The sequence below is a fragment of the Mizuhopecten yessoensis genome, unplaced genomic scaffold (assembly GCF_002113885.1).
Source record: "Mizuhopecten yessoensis strain PY_sf001 unplaced genomic scaffold, ASM211388v2 scaffold6625, whole genome shotgun sequence".
In the NCBI taxonomy this organism is placed as follows: Eukaryota; Metazoa; Mollusca; class Bivalvia; order Pectinida; family Pectinidae; genus Mizuhopecten; species Mizuhopecten yessoensis.
In genome coordinates this window covers 547,595-563,083 of record NW_018406643.1, presented here as the reverse complement: position 1 = coordinate 563,083, position 15,489 = coordinate 547,595, and the positions used below count along the sequence as shown (strand labels likewise).

The 15,489-nt window shown below is 38.4% G+C and overlaps 1 protein-coding gene across 4 annotated transcripts; it reads right to left on the bottom strand.

Annotated features, from left to right (window-relative positions):
• Positions 1-3,618: 3,618 nt before the first annotated feature.
• On the bottom strand, positions 3,619-15,163 carry LOC110452348 (extensin-like). 4 transcript variants are annotated; one of them, XM_021500806.1, is made up of 4 exons: positions 12,445-15,163; positions 9,646-9,669; positions 5,811-5,849; positions 3,619-5,185 (listed from the first exon to the last, which is right to left on the bottom strand). In XM_021500806.1, the coding sequence occupies exons 1-4, from the start codon at positions 14,605-14,607 to the stop codon at positions 4,943-4,945; spliced, it is 2,469 nt and encodes an 822-aa protein (XP_021356481.1). In that variant the 5' UTR covers positions 14,608-15,163; the 3' UTR covers positions 3,619-4,942. The 4 variants fall into 4 exon arrangements, with proteins under 4 accessions (XP_021356481.1, XP_021356484.1, XP_021356483.1 ...); XM_021500809.1 differs by having other exon boundaries at positions 13,117-15,161; XM_021500808.1 differs by lacking the exon at positions 5,811-5,849.
• Between the last annotated feature and the right edge of the window lie 326 nt (positions 15,164-15,489).

The window sequence follows — 15,489 nt, the reverse complement described above, 5'->3', positions numbered from 1 at the left end:
TACAGTACGGTTAGAACTAACCATATCTCGGCAAACAATAACATTATATACACATACAGTATGCAGAGTGTATATACACATACAGTATGCAGAGTGTATTTGTTTTTCGAATCCGCCAACATTCTGATTTATACATGTGATTTATACAGCATTAGGTTAATGTTATTAAGTAAATACCAGGATTCGGTCACATTGTATAACAGTCTATGGAATATAGCACCTGTAACCCATACTAAAGTGCCAGGTGCCCGTGCCAAATTCTGTAGCAGATATAACGCTACATACATTGTTTAGAAGAGTTGTGATAAATACATGTGCTGGTCCCTGTGTCATATTTCAGTAGGTATATATAAGGTAGGTATTCTCACATAGTTCTTGTCCGTGTGTCGTATTCTAGTATACATGAAAAGGTATTTATTATAAGGTACTAGCCTCTGTGTCGTATTCCAGTAGATGTATAGGGTCGGTATTATCACATAATTATTGTCCGTGTGTCGTACATTTGTAGGTATATCAGGGTAATATTGTAGAGTACTGACTAGTCCGAATTATTCTGACGTTTTATCGACTTTTTTTTATCGGTCTGTCGTCGGTTAATCGACGACAGACCGATATAAAAAAAGTCGATAAAACGTCAGAATAATTCGGACTAAGTACTGACCCCTGTGCCGTTTCCTAGTAGATCTATAAATATAGGGTTACACTGGACCCTCTGCCGTATTTTAGTGTATATAAGATAGGCTACTGATATCTAATGCTCCTATGCCATTTTGTAGTGTATATATAGGATAGTTATCATACACATACGTTGTGTGTAGTACTGGACCCTGTGTCTAAATACACAATATATAGCTGTCAACTATCTCTCAATAGGACGGAGACTCCCTCCCATAGCGGTCAACCCTCTCTCATTAGGACGGAGACTCCCTCACATAGCTGTCAACCCTCTCTCATTAGGATGGAGACTCCCTTGTTTTTATCAAAATTTGCCAATCTCCCTCGAAACTCCCTAATTCAAGTCAAAACTCACACAAATTCAAAATGTACATCCTGTTGTCAAATGATCTCCTAGTTACTGTAGGGTGTGTGTAATGATCATAACAGGTGTGGTAGATCTATAAATATAGGGTTACACTGGACCCTCTGCCGTATTTTAGTGTATATAAGATAGGCTACTGATATCTAATGCTCCTATGCCATTTTGTAGTGTATATATAGGATAGTTTTCATACACATGCGTTGTGTGTAGTACTGGACCCTGTGTCTAAATACACAATATATAGCTGTCAACTATCTCTCAATAGGACGGAGACTCCCTCCCATAGCTGTCAACCCTCCCTCATTAGGACGGAGACTCCCTCCCATAGCGGTAAACCCTCTCTCATTAGGACGGAGACTCCCTTGTTTTTATCACAATTTGCCAATCTCCCTCGAAACTCCCTCATTCAAGTCCAAACTCAGACAAATTCAAAATGTACATCCTGTTGTCAAATGATCTCCTAGTTACTGTAGGGTGTGTGTAATGATCATAACAGGTGTGGTAGATCTATAAATATAGGGTTACACTGGACCCTCTGCCGCATTTTAGTGTATATAAGATAGGCTACTGATATCTAATGCTCCTATGCCATTTTGTAGTTTATATATAGTATAGTTATCATACACATACGTTGTGTGTAGTACTGGACCCTGTGTCTAAATACACCATATATAGCTGTCAACCATCTCTCAATAGGACGGAGACTCCCTCCCATAGCTGTCAACCATCTCTCATTAGGACGGAGACTCCCTTGTTTTTATCAAAATTTGCCAATCTCCCTCGAAACTACCTCATTCAAGTCCAAACTCACACAAATTCGAAATGTACATCCTGTTGTCAAATGATCTCCTAGTTACTGTAGGGTGTGTGTAATGATCATAACAGGTGTGGTAGATCTATAAATATAGGGTTACACTGGACCCTCTGCCGTATTTTAGTGTATATAAGATAGGCTACTGATATCTAATGCTCCTATGCCATTTTGTAGTTTATATATAGTATAGTTATCATACACATACGTTGTGTGTAGTACTGGACCCTGTGTCTAAATACACAATATATAGCTGTCAACTATCTCTCAATAGGACGGAGACTCCCTCCCATAGCTGTCAACACTCTCTCATTAGGACGGAGACTCCCTCACATAACTGTCAACCCTCTCTCATTAGGACGGAGACGCCCTCACATAGCTGTCAACCCTCTCTCATTAGGATGGAGACTCCCTCCCATAGCTGTCAACCCTCTCTTATTAGGACGGAGACTCCCTCCCATAGCTGTCCACCCTCTCTCCTTAGGACGGAGACTCCCTCCCATAGCTGTCACCCCTCTCTCACTAGGACGGAGCATCCCTCCCATAGCTGTCAACCCTCTCTCATTAGGACGGAGACTCCCTTGTTTTTATCAAAATTTGCCAATCTCCCTCGAAACTCCCTCATTCAAGTCCAAACTCACACAAATTCAAAATGTACATCCTGTTGTCAAATGATCTCCTAGTTACTGTAGGGTGTGTGTAATGATCATAACAGGTGTGTCTGAATGTAATTAATGTTTTTTGAAGTTATTTTGATGCATAAAAAGGTGAAGATAAATTGAGCAAAGAAGTTTCAGTCGCCCTTCACTCACTTTCTCCCTCATTGGACGCGTGGAATGAGGGAGATCTTCCTCATTGGAGGTTTTAGAGGCTGACACCTACATGTATGACAGCTCTAGATATCTATAGAGAAATAATGGTCCCTCGCGATTATTAACGGTACCTGAATATTTATCAATTATGGACTTGAGAAAGTGATATTAACCTCGCCTTCAATTTTGCTATGACATATTCCAGGGGTGCAGAGAGCTAAAGTGAGCGTAATGAGAAGTATCAAGGATGTCAAATATTGTTATTTAACATATCCCATGGACAGCCCACCATTGAAGAACAAAAACTCAAGATCTACTCACATCTGGGTACAACATATAATTTTACTATAAGCATAATGAAATCATGATAATATTAAATACACTTTTTGATTCATTTCAGATTTTGTCTAAAAAATATAACAATATTCAATATTTGCATTTTACCCGAGTATATACGAATATCAGTAATTAATAAATGACACATTTCTGGATTATTTTCTAAAAAGAAACTTATACCAGATTTCCATTGTTGAAAAATCGGACGTACATATATATACATCAATAATATAGTTTGGTAATTTCTACTTATTTTGAGGTTGACGTTTTCGTTTTGAAATGTGTGCTGGTATATATTTGACCGAATAAATATTCGGCCCCGAGCCGTCGAAAGTTACTTTTTGTCAAATAAGATTGTAAATGCGGAGAAAATGTATGCAGCGGTATATATATAACAAAAATTAATAGAAAAAATATTACCTTATATATATACTCATAATATGGCGAAATATTTTGGCTCGCACTAAATTGAACATATTCAACTAAAATTGTGTATATTTTCCACACCTCGTGATTTTTACGTAACTTTTAAAAGAAGATAGGGCATACGGTGATTTGGCGCAAAGTATTTAATTTTCCAGCATTCGGATTACCGAGGTTCCACTGTATTGTGCTGTTTCTACTGTTAAGTCTAATACTGATGGATATGAGTCTGATTTCTGCTGCCACTAAATCTACATGTAAGTTGCGTCGGATATATTAATTGAGAATGTTCAGAATCACAGATAATGAATCAGGGTGGAAATATGAAATAGGTTACAATTTGTTTTAATCTCTACTTGTAAGTCAGTCCTAAATGAGTAAAATACCACATGTTTACCAGTGTCAAACTTATAAAGGGTTCCATGGGTTCAAGGAAACCTGATAATCCGAGGGTTTTCTTTCTTTCTTTTCTTTAAACGTCAACATTCGGATTGTCCCAGACTGGTTTGTGTAAACGCTAAAATATGATATCCTAATCATACTTCATACTAGACGCATTCAAATTAAAAACTAAAAAGTAATTATAATAATAGTCTTGCACTTAAAATCTGGATCGTTTCGTGTTCTTTGAGTCGGTAGCTTGGTCTGTTAGAGGTAATCCGATCGGACGAGTCAACCACTACACCATTTCTGACTAGACTCTGAGTCTGATTTCTGCTGCCACTAAATCTACATATAAGTTGCGTCGGATATATTAATTGAGAATGTTCAGAATCACAGATAATGAATCAGGGTGGAAATATGAAATAGGTTACAATTTGTTTTAATCTCTACTTGTAAGTCAGTCCTAAATGAGTAAAATACCACATGTTTACCAGTGTCAAACTTATAAAGGGTTCCATGGGTTCAAGGAAACCTGATAATCCGAGGGTTTTCTTTCTTTCTTTTCTTTAAACGTCAATGTGTTTTCACGTTTGGAGCCCACAGACACATTCGGATTGTCCCAGACTGGTTTGTGTAAACGCTAAAATATGATATCCTAATCATACTTCATACTATACGCATTCAAATTAAAAACTAAAAAGTAATTATAATAATAGTCTTGCACTTAAAATCTGGATCGTTTCGTGTTCTTTGAGTCGGTAGCTTGATCTGTTAGAGGTAACCCGATCGGACGAGTCAACCACTACACCGTTTCTGACCAGACTTTGTACAGTTTCATATATTGTAAAAAGTCACGCAACATTTGTCGTTTTTGGTGCTGTACCAGTTTGCGGTCTAACACTTTGATCTACTTTGCTCAGTCTGTGTAAAGTGATTTCTTGTAGAACTACTTTCACTCTAACACTTCCACCTAGTTTGACTCCTTCATGTACATCCGGTTCCGGTAATAGATACACGTAAGACGTAATATATGCCAAATTGTCTTTTCAGTGTAGTTCCGGCCGGTTCCGCCAGACGGGTCCGAAAAACAGTTTACTTCGTGTAATGTTCTTCGTCGGTGTTCTGTCCAACTTTGATTTATGTTAATTGAACAGACGGGTCCCAAGGATCCCGGACAATTTCCTCCCTGTACTTCCGGTACGCGATGGGTACGTACTTCTTTTTGGTTGCGAAGCGCGACTTTATGAAGAGGAATTTGTCACGGTTTGTGTCACGTTGGTGCTCGTAGACTTTCAGTGGAATGTGATGGTTGCGATGATGCTCCACCTTCATCCAGCCTCCTCCCACGCGCACCATCATCGACTTCCCCTTCGGCACCGGCTGAAAGTGTAAGAAATAAAACATGTCATGTATTTGCCTTCAGGAACGAACGACAAAAACATCATCGTTTACTTGAAAAAAGGAGCCCTACGAGGGTCAGTTTATATTACGATTGTTATATCATGAAACAGGCCCCTGTGTTCTTAAAATTGCAAAATTAAGTTTTAATGAAGAACTACGATAAAAAATCACGTAAAAGATATTAACAAACTAAAAAGCAAATACTCAGTCTACTTAAGCAGTAAACATAAATGGCATCTATGCAATATTAATAGTTCATTAAGGTAATTTACATAAAAGTGTACGAGATATTTCCCTTGACGCGAGCAAAATAACAACATTATTTCTCGCATGTGTTCGGGAGACTGTCTTAGTGTGGTAGTAATAAAAAAAGGGAAAAGGGAAGAAAAAACAACAAAATGATAATTTTCTTTCTGCCATTTGATTATGAAAATTCAATTTATCCTAAATTGTTATAATCAAAAAATAGTTGTTAAAGCACCAAACAACGTAAAATGATATACACACTTCAGACATTCCCCTGAAATCTGTTTGTGTGTGTTTGTGACATGTCAACACAACGAGATTAGTTTAGACTTTCAGTAAGTAACACAGAAACACTTACGTTTATGTTAAACAGTGCGGTGGCGGATTTAGTGAAGACCTGCAAAATTATTTGATACAGTTAGTTCAAGTGCTGTCTCAAATTCAGTCACAACTTCGTGAAATATAGCTATGTCCAGCGCCGATCAAGAAGGCCGGGTAGCTGATTATATTACTGGTCTACTGTAATTGAGAAGAGACTTGAGTACAGACATTTCAAGTGATTCTAAACTTCGCTTAAATTGATCCGAGCGTCATAACAATATTTATTTACTTTTAAAGCCGAAGCATCTAGGACCACTAAACGTCGAATGAGAATTGAGGTGTATACCTCTTTTAGATTAGAACGGTTTGGCCCAGTAAAATGTGTATGTACGATTCACTTCGTACTAAATGTAGGTCATTTAAATATGTATATATATAGATATTGGAGTATTTGAATAGTTGAGCCTCGAGTTTGTCGTGTCATGGTAATCAAGGGTCGATGTTTAAACATTCCACGGCATTTAAAAAACCTACAGAGCGATTTAAGACTGTGTTTACTGTTTCATGTATAATAACTTACTACCAAAACCAGTCATGCATGGTTTTTAAATCACTTTTTACAAACTAAGGTGTGTTCTACTGTGTTAAATTCCAGTGCACACGGACAATCGCGAACTGTTTAAAGATCGTTTATCCTTCCCCATCAGTTCACTCCGTGAGTTTGGTCATAACTGACAGATGATATGGACTAAGTATGACAGAAACTTGTTATTGTGGTCACTTTTTATGATTTTTTTATACCCACATGAACATTATTTCGAGCCCCACAACGGAATTATTCAAATCAGCCCTCTACCGTCACTTTTCAAACGCAAATTAGACCATCTCGTATCTTTTAAAAACAATCTCTTTCCATGTTTCACTCCTCGTCTGACATTTTATCTTCAAATTGTTGAAGTTGGTCAGTACCATTTAGAAGTAGTAGTAGAAAAACAGTCTTTACTCTAGATAATTGTATATTGTATTTTTTCATGGATGTGCGTGAACTGTTTCAGTGAATTGATGTATTGGCCACTAAATCAGCGTTACATGTATTAATCCATGTACACATTCCGACTCATTAAGGGACAATTGTGGTTCCCTGTTAAAGTCCTTTAATTAGTTTATAAAAAATATGTACTGAATATTTTTGTCAATATGGAATTTAAGCGGAATTATAAATTATAAATACGGTTATACATGTCTTAAATTCATAATTTCACTGTGCCCCTTCGAAGTAGGACATTGTGTGTATTTCGGGATTATATTAAGGCTGATTGTCAAATATCGTGTATATACACATTTATGAATATCTTTACAATCTATGTCGGTATTTATAGCGTGAACGGAATGGTGTGACAGAGCCTATAACATCGATGGGTTAGCTATAATCGCTATTACATATGACCAATTACGAACGTATTTCTGTGCATGAGATTATTTTTTTAATTGACATTGACATCAAATAAGCATAATCACCTATTTAAGTGTTTTCCCTAAGGTTCTTTTTAAATTAAATCTGAAATGCTGACAATGGCAAGCAAATCTAACTATATACTCACATTACGCAAGGAAATTAGTACGATATATTGTGTATGATATAGGGTGGTTAGCATGCGGGTTCTGAATCACAGCGATCGACCGATCACAGACAGGCAAGGGAGGCTACTCTACCAAACGGTACTAATAAGCTTTAAGGTGTGATGCGTTAATTTTTACAGATCATGTCCCCTAACAAAACCCTCACCCTCTACACACACACATGCACCCAAACACAGACACACTTCATTCAGAATGTATTTGTCGTATACGTAAATGCATATAAAATAAAACCTGTCTATATCAACCATCTGTCTATAAAGACCACCTGTCCATAACAGCATTTCTTTAAAATAACCTGTTTATAAAGAATGCCTGTCTTTAAGACCAATCATCAATATAAAATTGAGGTATCATATTGAGAACATCCAAAATAGTGTTTTCTATTTTAAAACAACCTTTCTATAAAGACCAGCTATTCAGATATCGGGCGGTCGTAATTCACAGGTTTTAAACGTAATGAGATTTTGTGAGGACTAAGGATTCGGAGATTTTGTTATTTGATTCAGTTTTTAATGTAAATATTTTAAATGTAAATAAATATCGCCAACGGAGCCTCGAACATCAAACTATTTTATTTGGATCTTAGAAGGTGGGGTGGGGGCAAGGATACATAAATATATATTTTTTAATATTAATTGTCAATATGTATTGAATACGTTTTCATTTTGAATAAAATTTATTATAAACTCGCTGAGCCATAACTGTAAATAAAAGCCATTATATGGTGCTGTCAACAGATCCAGCTATTGAGGTACATTTTTGACTTCCCAACTTTATAATACACCTACTGTATTACGTTGGTAGATATCGATACGCTTGGACAGGTTACCTTAACTCTGGCGACTTATATTAAATACCCAACTAATTCTGCCTACACTGAGACCGACCTTCCCAATTTGACAAGTTTGAGCACGAACGCGAGTCTATCTAAGTTCATATTATTGTGTATCTATACAATAACCAACACTGGAGTTAAATTACTTTGGGGTCACGCATCGTAATCCGGTGACATTAAAAACCGACTCGTCCATATATCCCGTTGACGAAAGTGAATACGATTTAAATTTCTATTCACAACATTTTTGTTTGACATTTCTGACTCTAACATAACGACCGGCTTTGGGAGATTAACCAAGGACTGATGCTGTTTTCACCCCCTCCCACCCCCACCCTCTCCCACCGTCCCATTCCCCCTCTCTCTCTCACACACACACATTCACGTTTGTTTACAGTACAAAAAAAGTACCAAACAATATCTACCGTTCTTCTAAACACAAAGCCCCTGTCTCAAAACCAATCCTGTTTTCATCTCATGCATATGTCCCGGGTTAGCCACTTTTATAAAACGAAACTTCGCCAAAGTTTCAAACAATACATAAGGAAATTTAAAGCACACTAAATTTTCTGTAACGAAATACTTGGTTTTCGTGAATCAGACAGCCCACTGCAGCTTTATCCGACTTTCCCGCCCAAACACACCTGGTGGTCACAGAAAACAGTGGATGTCTGTTTCGAGTTCGAGTGAGAAATTTACCACTGAAATACTACAACAGTGAACACTGCTGTGGGCTGAGTTTAAATTCCTTACACCCTAGTTACGTAGCTTTATTTTGAAAGTTATATTTAATAAGAACATTTCTTACAATTTATCATTCGATTACTCCACCATATATCAAACCTAAATGTTTTCTAATCACCCGAACATGTAAATTCAGTTTCTAATCTAGAAATAATATCTAATCTTGTAGATATTTTTCTAAAATATCATTACTTTCAAAAATAGTATATTTTATATTCTCTCAAGTATATATTTGTATTTGTATGTGTCGTATATCTATAGGTATCAGTTATATTTATTTGAAACCGAAACAAATCTGCCATGAAACGGATATAATCTAAATCACAAACATACTGATGTTTATTGATGTCCCGATTAATGAGATTTCGCTTAAATGCATGACTATATATATATAGTTTATCAGATATTTTTTCACGAACGAAGCGCAACTCAATTGATTTAAAGTGTTGCTCAGGGTCCCATATCGTGTAACATAGGTGATTTTTTCATGTATTTTCATCAGCTAGATTCAATTTTCTAATACTCACATAAAACGATACAGGTCCCTATACACAATTCAAATAATTCCACTTTTGATGACTCCGATGATAAGGATATGACGATTAAAGATTGTTAATTTGCAGGTACTGTTATAATAACAAACATAACCTACCCGCAACAACGCTTCCTCTTTTTTCTGAAAGAAAATACGCAAGTAAAAATTATCAGGTGATAAAAACTCAGGTAAACATATAAGTGTATATGTATTGATAAAATATAGGGTACACGTAAGCAATTATAGCATATAAGTATGAATACGATGCAGGTAACATATATATACGGTACAGGTAAAATGTTATACTATTCGATTCGATTGGACAATTATACGATACAGGTAAAATGTTATGTAAAATAGTATACGCCTACGGAACATGTAAATTATAGATTTGATTAAGGTAAAATATCATACTATACATGTCAAATATTATACGATACGGTCCTGCACAAAGGAACATTTTCACGGTATGGAAAGCTTCGTTATTTCGTTCTGACTAAATCTGCACGGAAACATATATTTGTAGACACTATATTTATATATATTTTGTACACAACAAAAAGGATAGAAATAAACGTGTAAGCTGTCCACGGCAACAACAGACTTTGCAGGTTGATGATTAGTAAAAGTATTGCTTATTTACAGGTAAATTATCACAATTATTGTCACATTAAGCTTAAAAACAAAAGCGCATTCCGGATGAGAGAGGTGTATATAATGTGTATAGCAATCAACACACCTACATATATGTAATAGATGTTTATTTCGACAACGTCATGGCTACGCGCCCAATAAAGTGTGTTGCTATGGATAAAATATAGATCGTAATCTGGCTAATGCTCTACACAAACCCATACACACACAGAGACAGGAGAGAATCACATTTTATATCTACCGCGAGACCATCCACTGATGGTCGACGTTATATCGATTTCTATAACAGGACAGACACAGGTGAAAATAAATGGGTCTGTTTCCAATTAATTGCCAATACTGACGACAATATTGTTAAATGTCAGCTGGTGACGAATTACAGATACAACACGAGGGAAAATAAACACACAGAACGTTATGCGGTAAGGTAAATAAGGAATAAAATAAAGACACATTCTGTATTATATAAGACGCATTATAGATTCATCACGACATCACGCAAGTAAACATCGTTATAAGATATAACCAAACAGCACGATATAATCTAAACGATATAAACCCGTGTTTACGGGTATCACAATATCGCGATAACTCGACATGTAAAGAACACTACGATATTGCCTGGATATCAAAACAGGACTTCACGATATTGCCGGAACATCGCGACAGGACCTCACGATATTGCCGGGACATCGCGACAGGACCTCACGATATTGCCGTGATACAACAACAAAACATCACGATCTTGCCGGGATATCACGAAAGTAAATCACGATATTGCCATGACATCACTGGCGACAGAACCTCACGATATTACCGGGACATCACTGGCATCAGAATATCACGATAGTGCCGGGACATCGCTGACGACAGAACACACGATATTACCGGGACATCACTGGCATCAGAATATCACAATATTGCCGGGATATCACGACAAAACCTCACGATATTGCTGGGGTATCACGACAGGACCTCACGATATTGCCGTGATACCACAACAAAACATCACGATATTGCCGGGATATCAAGATAGTACATCACGATATTGCCATGACATCACTGGCGACAGAACATCACGATATTACCGGGACATCACTGGCATCAGAATATCACCATATTGCCGGGACATCACTGACGACAGAACACACGATATTGCCGGGACATCATTGGCGACAGAACATCCTGATATTGCCGGGATATCACGACAGAACATCACGATTTTGCCGGGACATCACCGGCGACAGAATATCACGATATTGTCGGGACATCACTGGCAACAGAACATCACGATATTGCCGGGACATCACGACAGAACATCCTGATATCATGATTATACGACAGAACATCACAATATCGAGGTAGCACGTCACTTCAGCAAGATCTCACGATATCTTGCTGTTGTCTAATATAACGGATTTTGACAATGTATTATATCTACAGAATGTGTCTTTTGTTAAACATTGAAAGAATGAGTCCTAGTTAAAAAGGAAAAGAAAACAATAAACCACCAGTATCGTATCCACATCAGTACTGCGATTCCTTTGATTTATAAAGTAAGGTTTGCATTCTTTGATTTATTTCAGTGGATAAGATTCTGGAGATTAGAAATGGCGGATCTAGAAGGGTTTTCTGGGCTCCAGGAGCTCCGTCCCAAGTCGGCAGGGGAATTTTCTTGAAAGAAACGTTTCCCGAAATGTAATTACCACCCCACTCCCATCCCCGCCCACCAACATTGGTCTAAATCCGCCACTGCTAGGTAACACACATCAAAGGTAAATAGTAAGTAAACAGTGAGTAAACAGTAAGGGGTGATTGCAGAGATGGCCTTTTTTTTCTCCAATATTAAAAATGAATTTCCTTGTTATTACAAAGGTTAAGGAAGAAGAGTTTTTAATTAACTTATTCATCACCACCCGGATATTTTGTTTGAGGTGTTATCCATTACAAACCAGACTGGTCGTTTTATCAAGATTCTTAATCTAGCTTTCTGACGTCTTAATTTTTTTTTTTTCCCAATCAAATTTCTAAATCAAGTCTCTCGTTATGATTTGGTCCGCTGGTGATAATTTCAAATTCCGACAAGAAATAACTAGTTTATTATGAAATTAAGCTAGATTATTCAAATTTATGGTAATAAGTTTAAGTCAACATCGAATGAGATAAACATATTGATAGTGAATCAAGTTACCAGATGTTTCAACACTTATGACATATGTCATCGAAAAAGGCCATTTCTACAAACACATTATCAGAAAATACCTTCTTGTGAGCAGGCTTTTCAGGATGTGATTTAACAGGAATAGGATCGTGAGAGGTTTCCACTACATTGTTAACTTCCGGTTCCAGTTCCGAGTGGTGTTCCGGTTTTATTATTCTATAGACAACAGGCGGTGGAGATTCGCCTTTAGAATGAAGAGGTTTAGTAGTAGGAACAGAATAGTAAACAGGATCCACCACATTTTCAACTTCCGGTTCCGTATTTGATTCCGGTTTGTTCCGATTCTTTTTTGGCCTTGGAGACCCCTTGGACTTACCAGATTTGTTGGGACGAGTATATTTACCATTATCCGCATATGGATCTAGTTTTTGTTCTGTTTTTTTCAAATGTTCACCTTTTGTGTGGGGATAGTTAGTTGAAATTTGATAATAATCAGGACCAGTCAAAGTATCTGTTTCCGGTTCCGTTGTGTTAAAACGAGGTGAACGTTTGGGATGGTCAGATTTAGAAGGAGGTATAGTGTAAACAGGATCAGCAGAGTTATGAAATATCGGTCCCAGATCTGGGTTCGGTTTGTTAACAAGAGAAATTACTGGAGATGGAGCGTTTTTGACCGGAAATGGGTTAACACTAACAGAAAAGTACAGAGGATCAGAAGGTGAATTAGCATCCGGGTTTTTGTAGAGTTCCGGTCTAGCAATACTATACATTACCGGTGGTGGTGGCAACGGTTGTGGTGCCGGTATCTCAATCCTAGGTGGTGGTTTAGCAAACACTAATACCTCCTCCTGTGGTTCTATTTCCGGTTCCTCTATATTAATGATTGCCGTTTTGTACCGAATTGGAGCTGGTTCGTATGGCGATAGAGGTTCAACTTCCGGTGATGGAGTCAGCTCGCGGATGCTAGGGGGCGGAGAGACAACCCTTGGACTTGGTATGGGGGTGGGGTCTGGGCTGGATATGGGGGATGGGTCTTTGGTAGGAACAGGACTTGGGCTAGGGGAGGTGTACGTAGATGTGGACGGCGTAGAGGGAGGAGAAGGGATGTGCACTGTTTGGCATCCCATGTTCCTAACAAGTTTCTTTTTCGGCTGCTCGATGAGATATTTCGTGGTCATCTGCACACCGACATGACGTTGCGCTGGTTTTGACGTAGGAGGGGGAATCATGGGAGGTTTGCTGGACACGTGAGTGGCCCGTTCGTAAACTGGTGGACGAGGAGGAAGTGTCGGGGCCAACTGTTCGCGATGCAGAGTCTGTACCGGTTGCACTTTCCTGACGTACCGCTCATGCTCTGCAGACCGAGGTCTTGACATGAGTCTTGAGGAACGTGCTACATTTGCATACCCACGTGTACTCTGTCCAAAATCGCGTGACACCACACGCTTTTCGTATGTAGCTGAGCGCGGACGAGGAATCAAACGTTTGGTATCGATTTCGTCATATGTATCCGACTCTGTTTCATCAGTATAAGAATCGGAATAATCCGATATTCGGTCTTGTGTCCGATAAAATAAATACTGTTTATCTACCTTTGGCTGTTTCGTTTGTTTAACAACCTCCCGATGTTCCTCACCCTCCTCATCCTCAGAATCTAGACACGTGCATCGGAACATTTTTAAACCAGCACAGCAGTAAAGACTGTCCACGACTTCCACACATCCACAGCAGCATGTCTCTACCTCCTTATCAACCTTCTCGACCTGTGGCTTCGTGTCCACCGTCTCTCGGACGTAATATCGCTCCGGGGACGGGGAAACATGACGTCTCTCCGGTGACGGCGACACGTGACGTCGTTCCGGGGAGGCATTCACGTACTGTCTGTCCGAACTACGAGTGACATTTCTATCTACCACTAGACGTCTGTTCGGACTCCGGTTCACGAGTCTCCCCTGTGATGTAGTATGGCTCACAATCCTCCGTTCGGGAACTGTCACTACCCTACCTGACTTGTAGGAATCAACTCTCCTGGTATCTCTATAAGCCATATTTGTTCCCTGATGGGTTCTTTGTCGTCCCCTCAAACCGTCCGTTCGGAGTCTGTCCAAGTTAACGGTGCCGAAACTTTCTACATTCCCACTTTGTCTTCGTTCGGTCTCCGATGATCTCTCTATCCGGCTGTATCCGGGACCTCTGCCATACAATCTCTCACTCTCTGAAAACTCCAATTCTCCTCCGGTGACATCACTCGGAGCCCCTCTCATTTCAAGGTGTTTAAAACTCGTAATAAATCAATAAATCACTGCTAAGCACAGTTATCCGTAGTCAACACTGAAATATTTCCACATAGAAATCCAGGCGAAAAATCACCACACATACAACAACGCTAGGTTTCCATTTGAATTCACTGACTTTAAATGTCAGCCATACGCTTTCACTGATCTGTCAGGCACCACATCATTGCTTACGTGTTTGTGGCCCTAGTTACCATAAACAAACTCGACGCTGTAAGACGACGGACAGGTCAGCTTTAACTGGACACAACGATCGTTGACCAACAATAAGCCGCTCAACAGTGCGTCCACGTAATTATAATTCCCACCTGTGGTCAAATATAAAACTCGCTAGTCCAATAGTGGTAGAAAGTGCTACGGTTGTGTATGAACGGCCGTCTACCTTTTCCTACAGGTACCACACATATACAGGTACTCTAATCGTGAAATATACCGTATCCAATGTACATTTTAATAGAATAAATACAAAACCGGTTTTCGTGTAGAAAACCCCGTTATGGCACTGTGAAGTGAAACAGGTAAACACGGGTTTTTCAATATACCTGACTGGTTTTACAGGTAATAGGCGATTACGGAAAAGGCGTTTGTATACGTTTACATTATACGTCTTTGATAAAAAAAAATACCATTGACTATAATTTCATTTAGAGGAATCATGTTACATACAGCAGGGTAACTAAATTCTATTAAATTTCACTGAACGAGATCGTGGTCAGTGATAGGGTTAACACAAGCAATTGCGTAACGGAGTTTTATTCTATGTTCATAAATTACATTTAGATCTGTAGTTTCAACGACAAATCCATACACAGGGCAATAATTCTTTCCTCTTCTATTTAAAAATTAAAGACA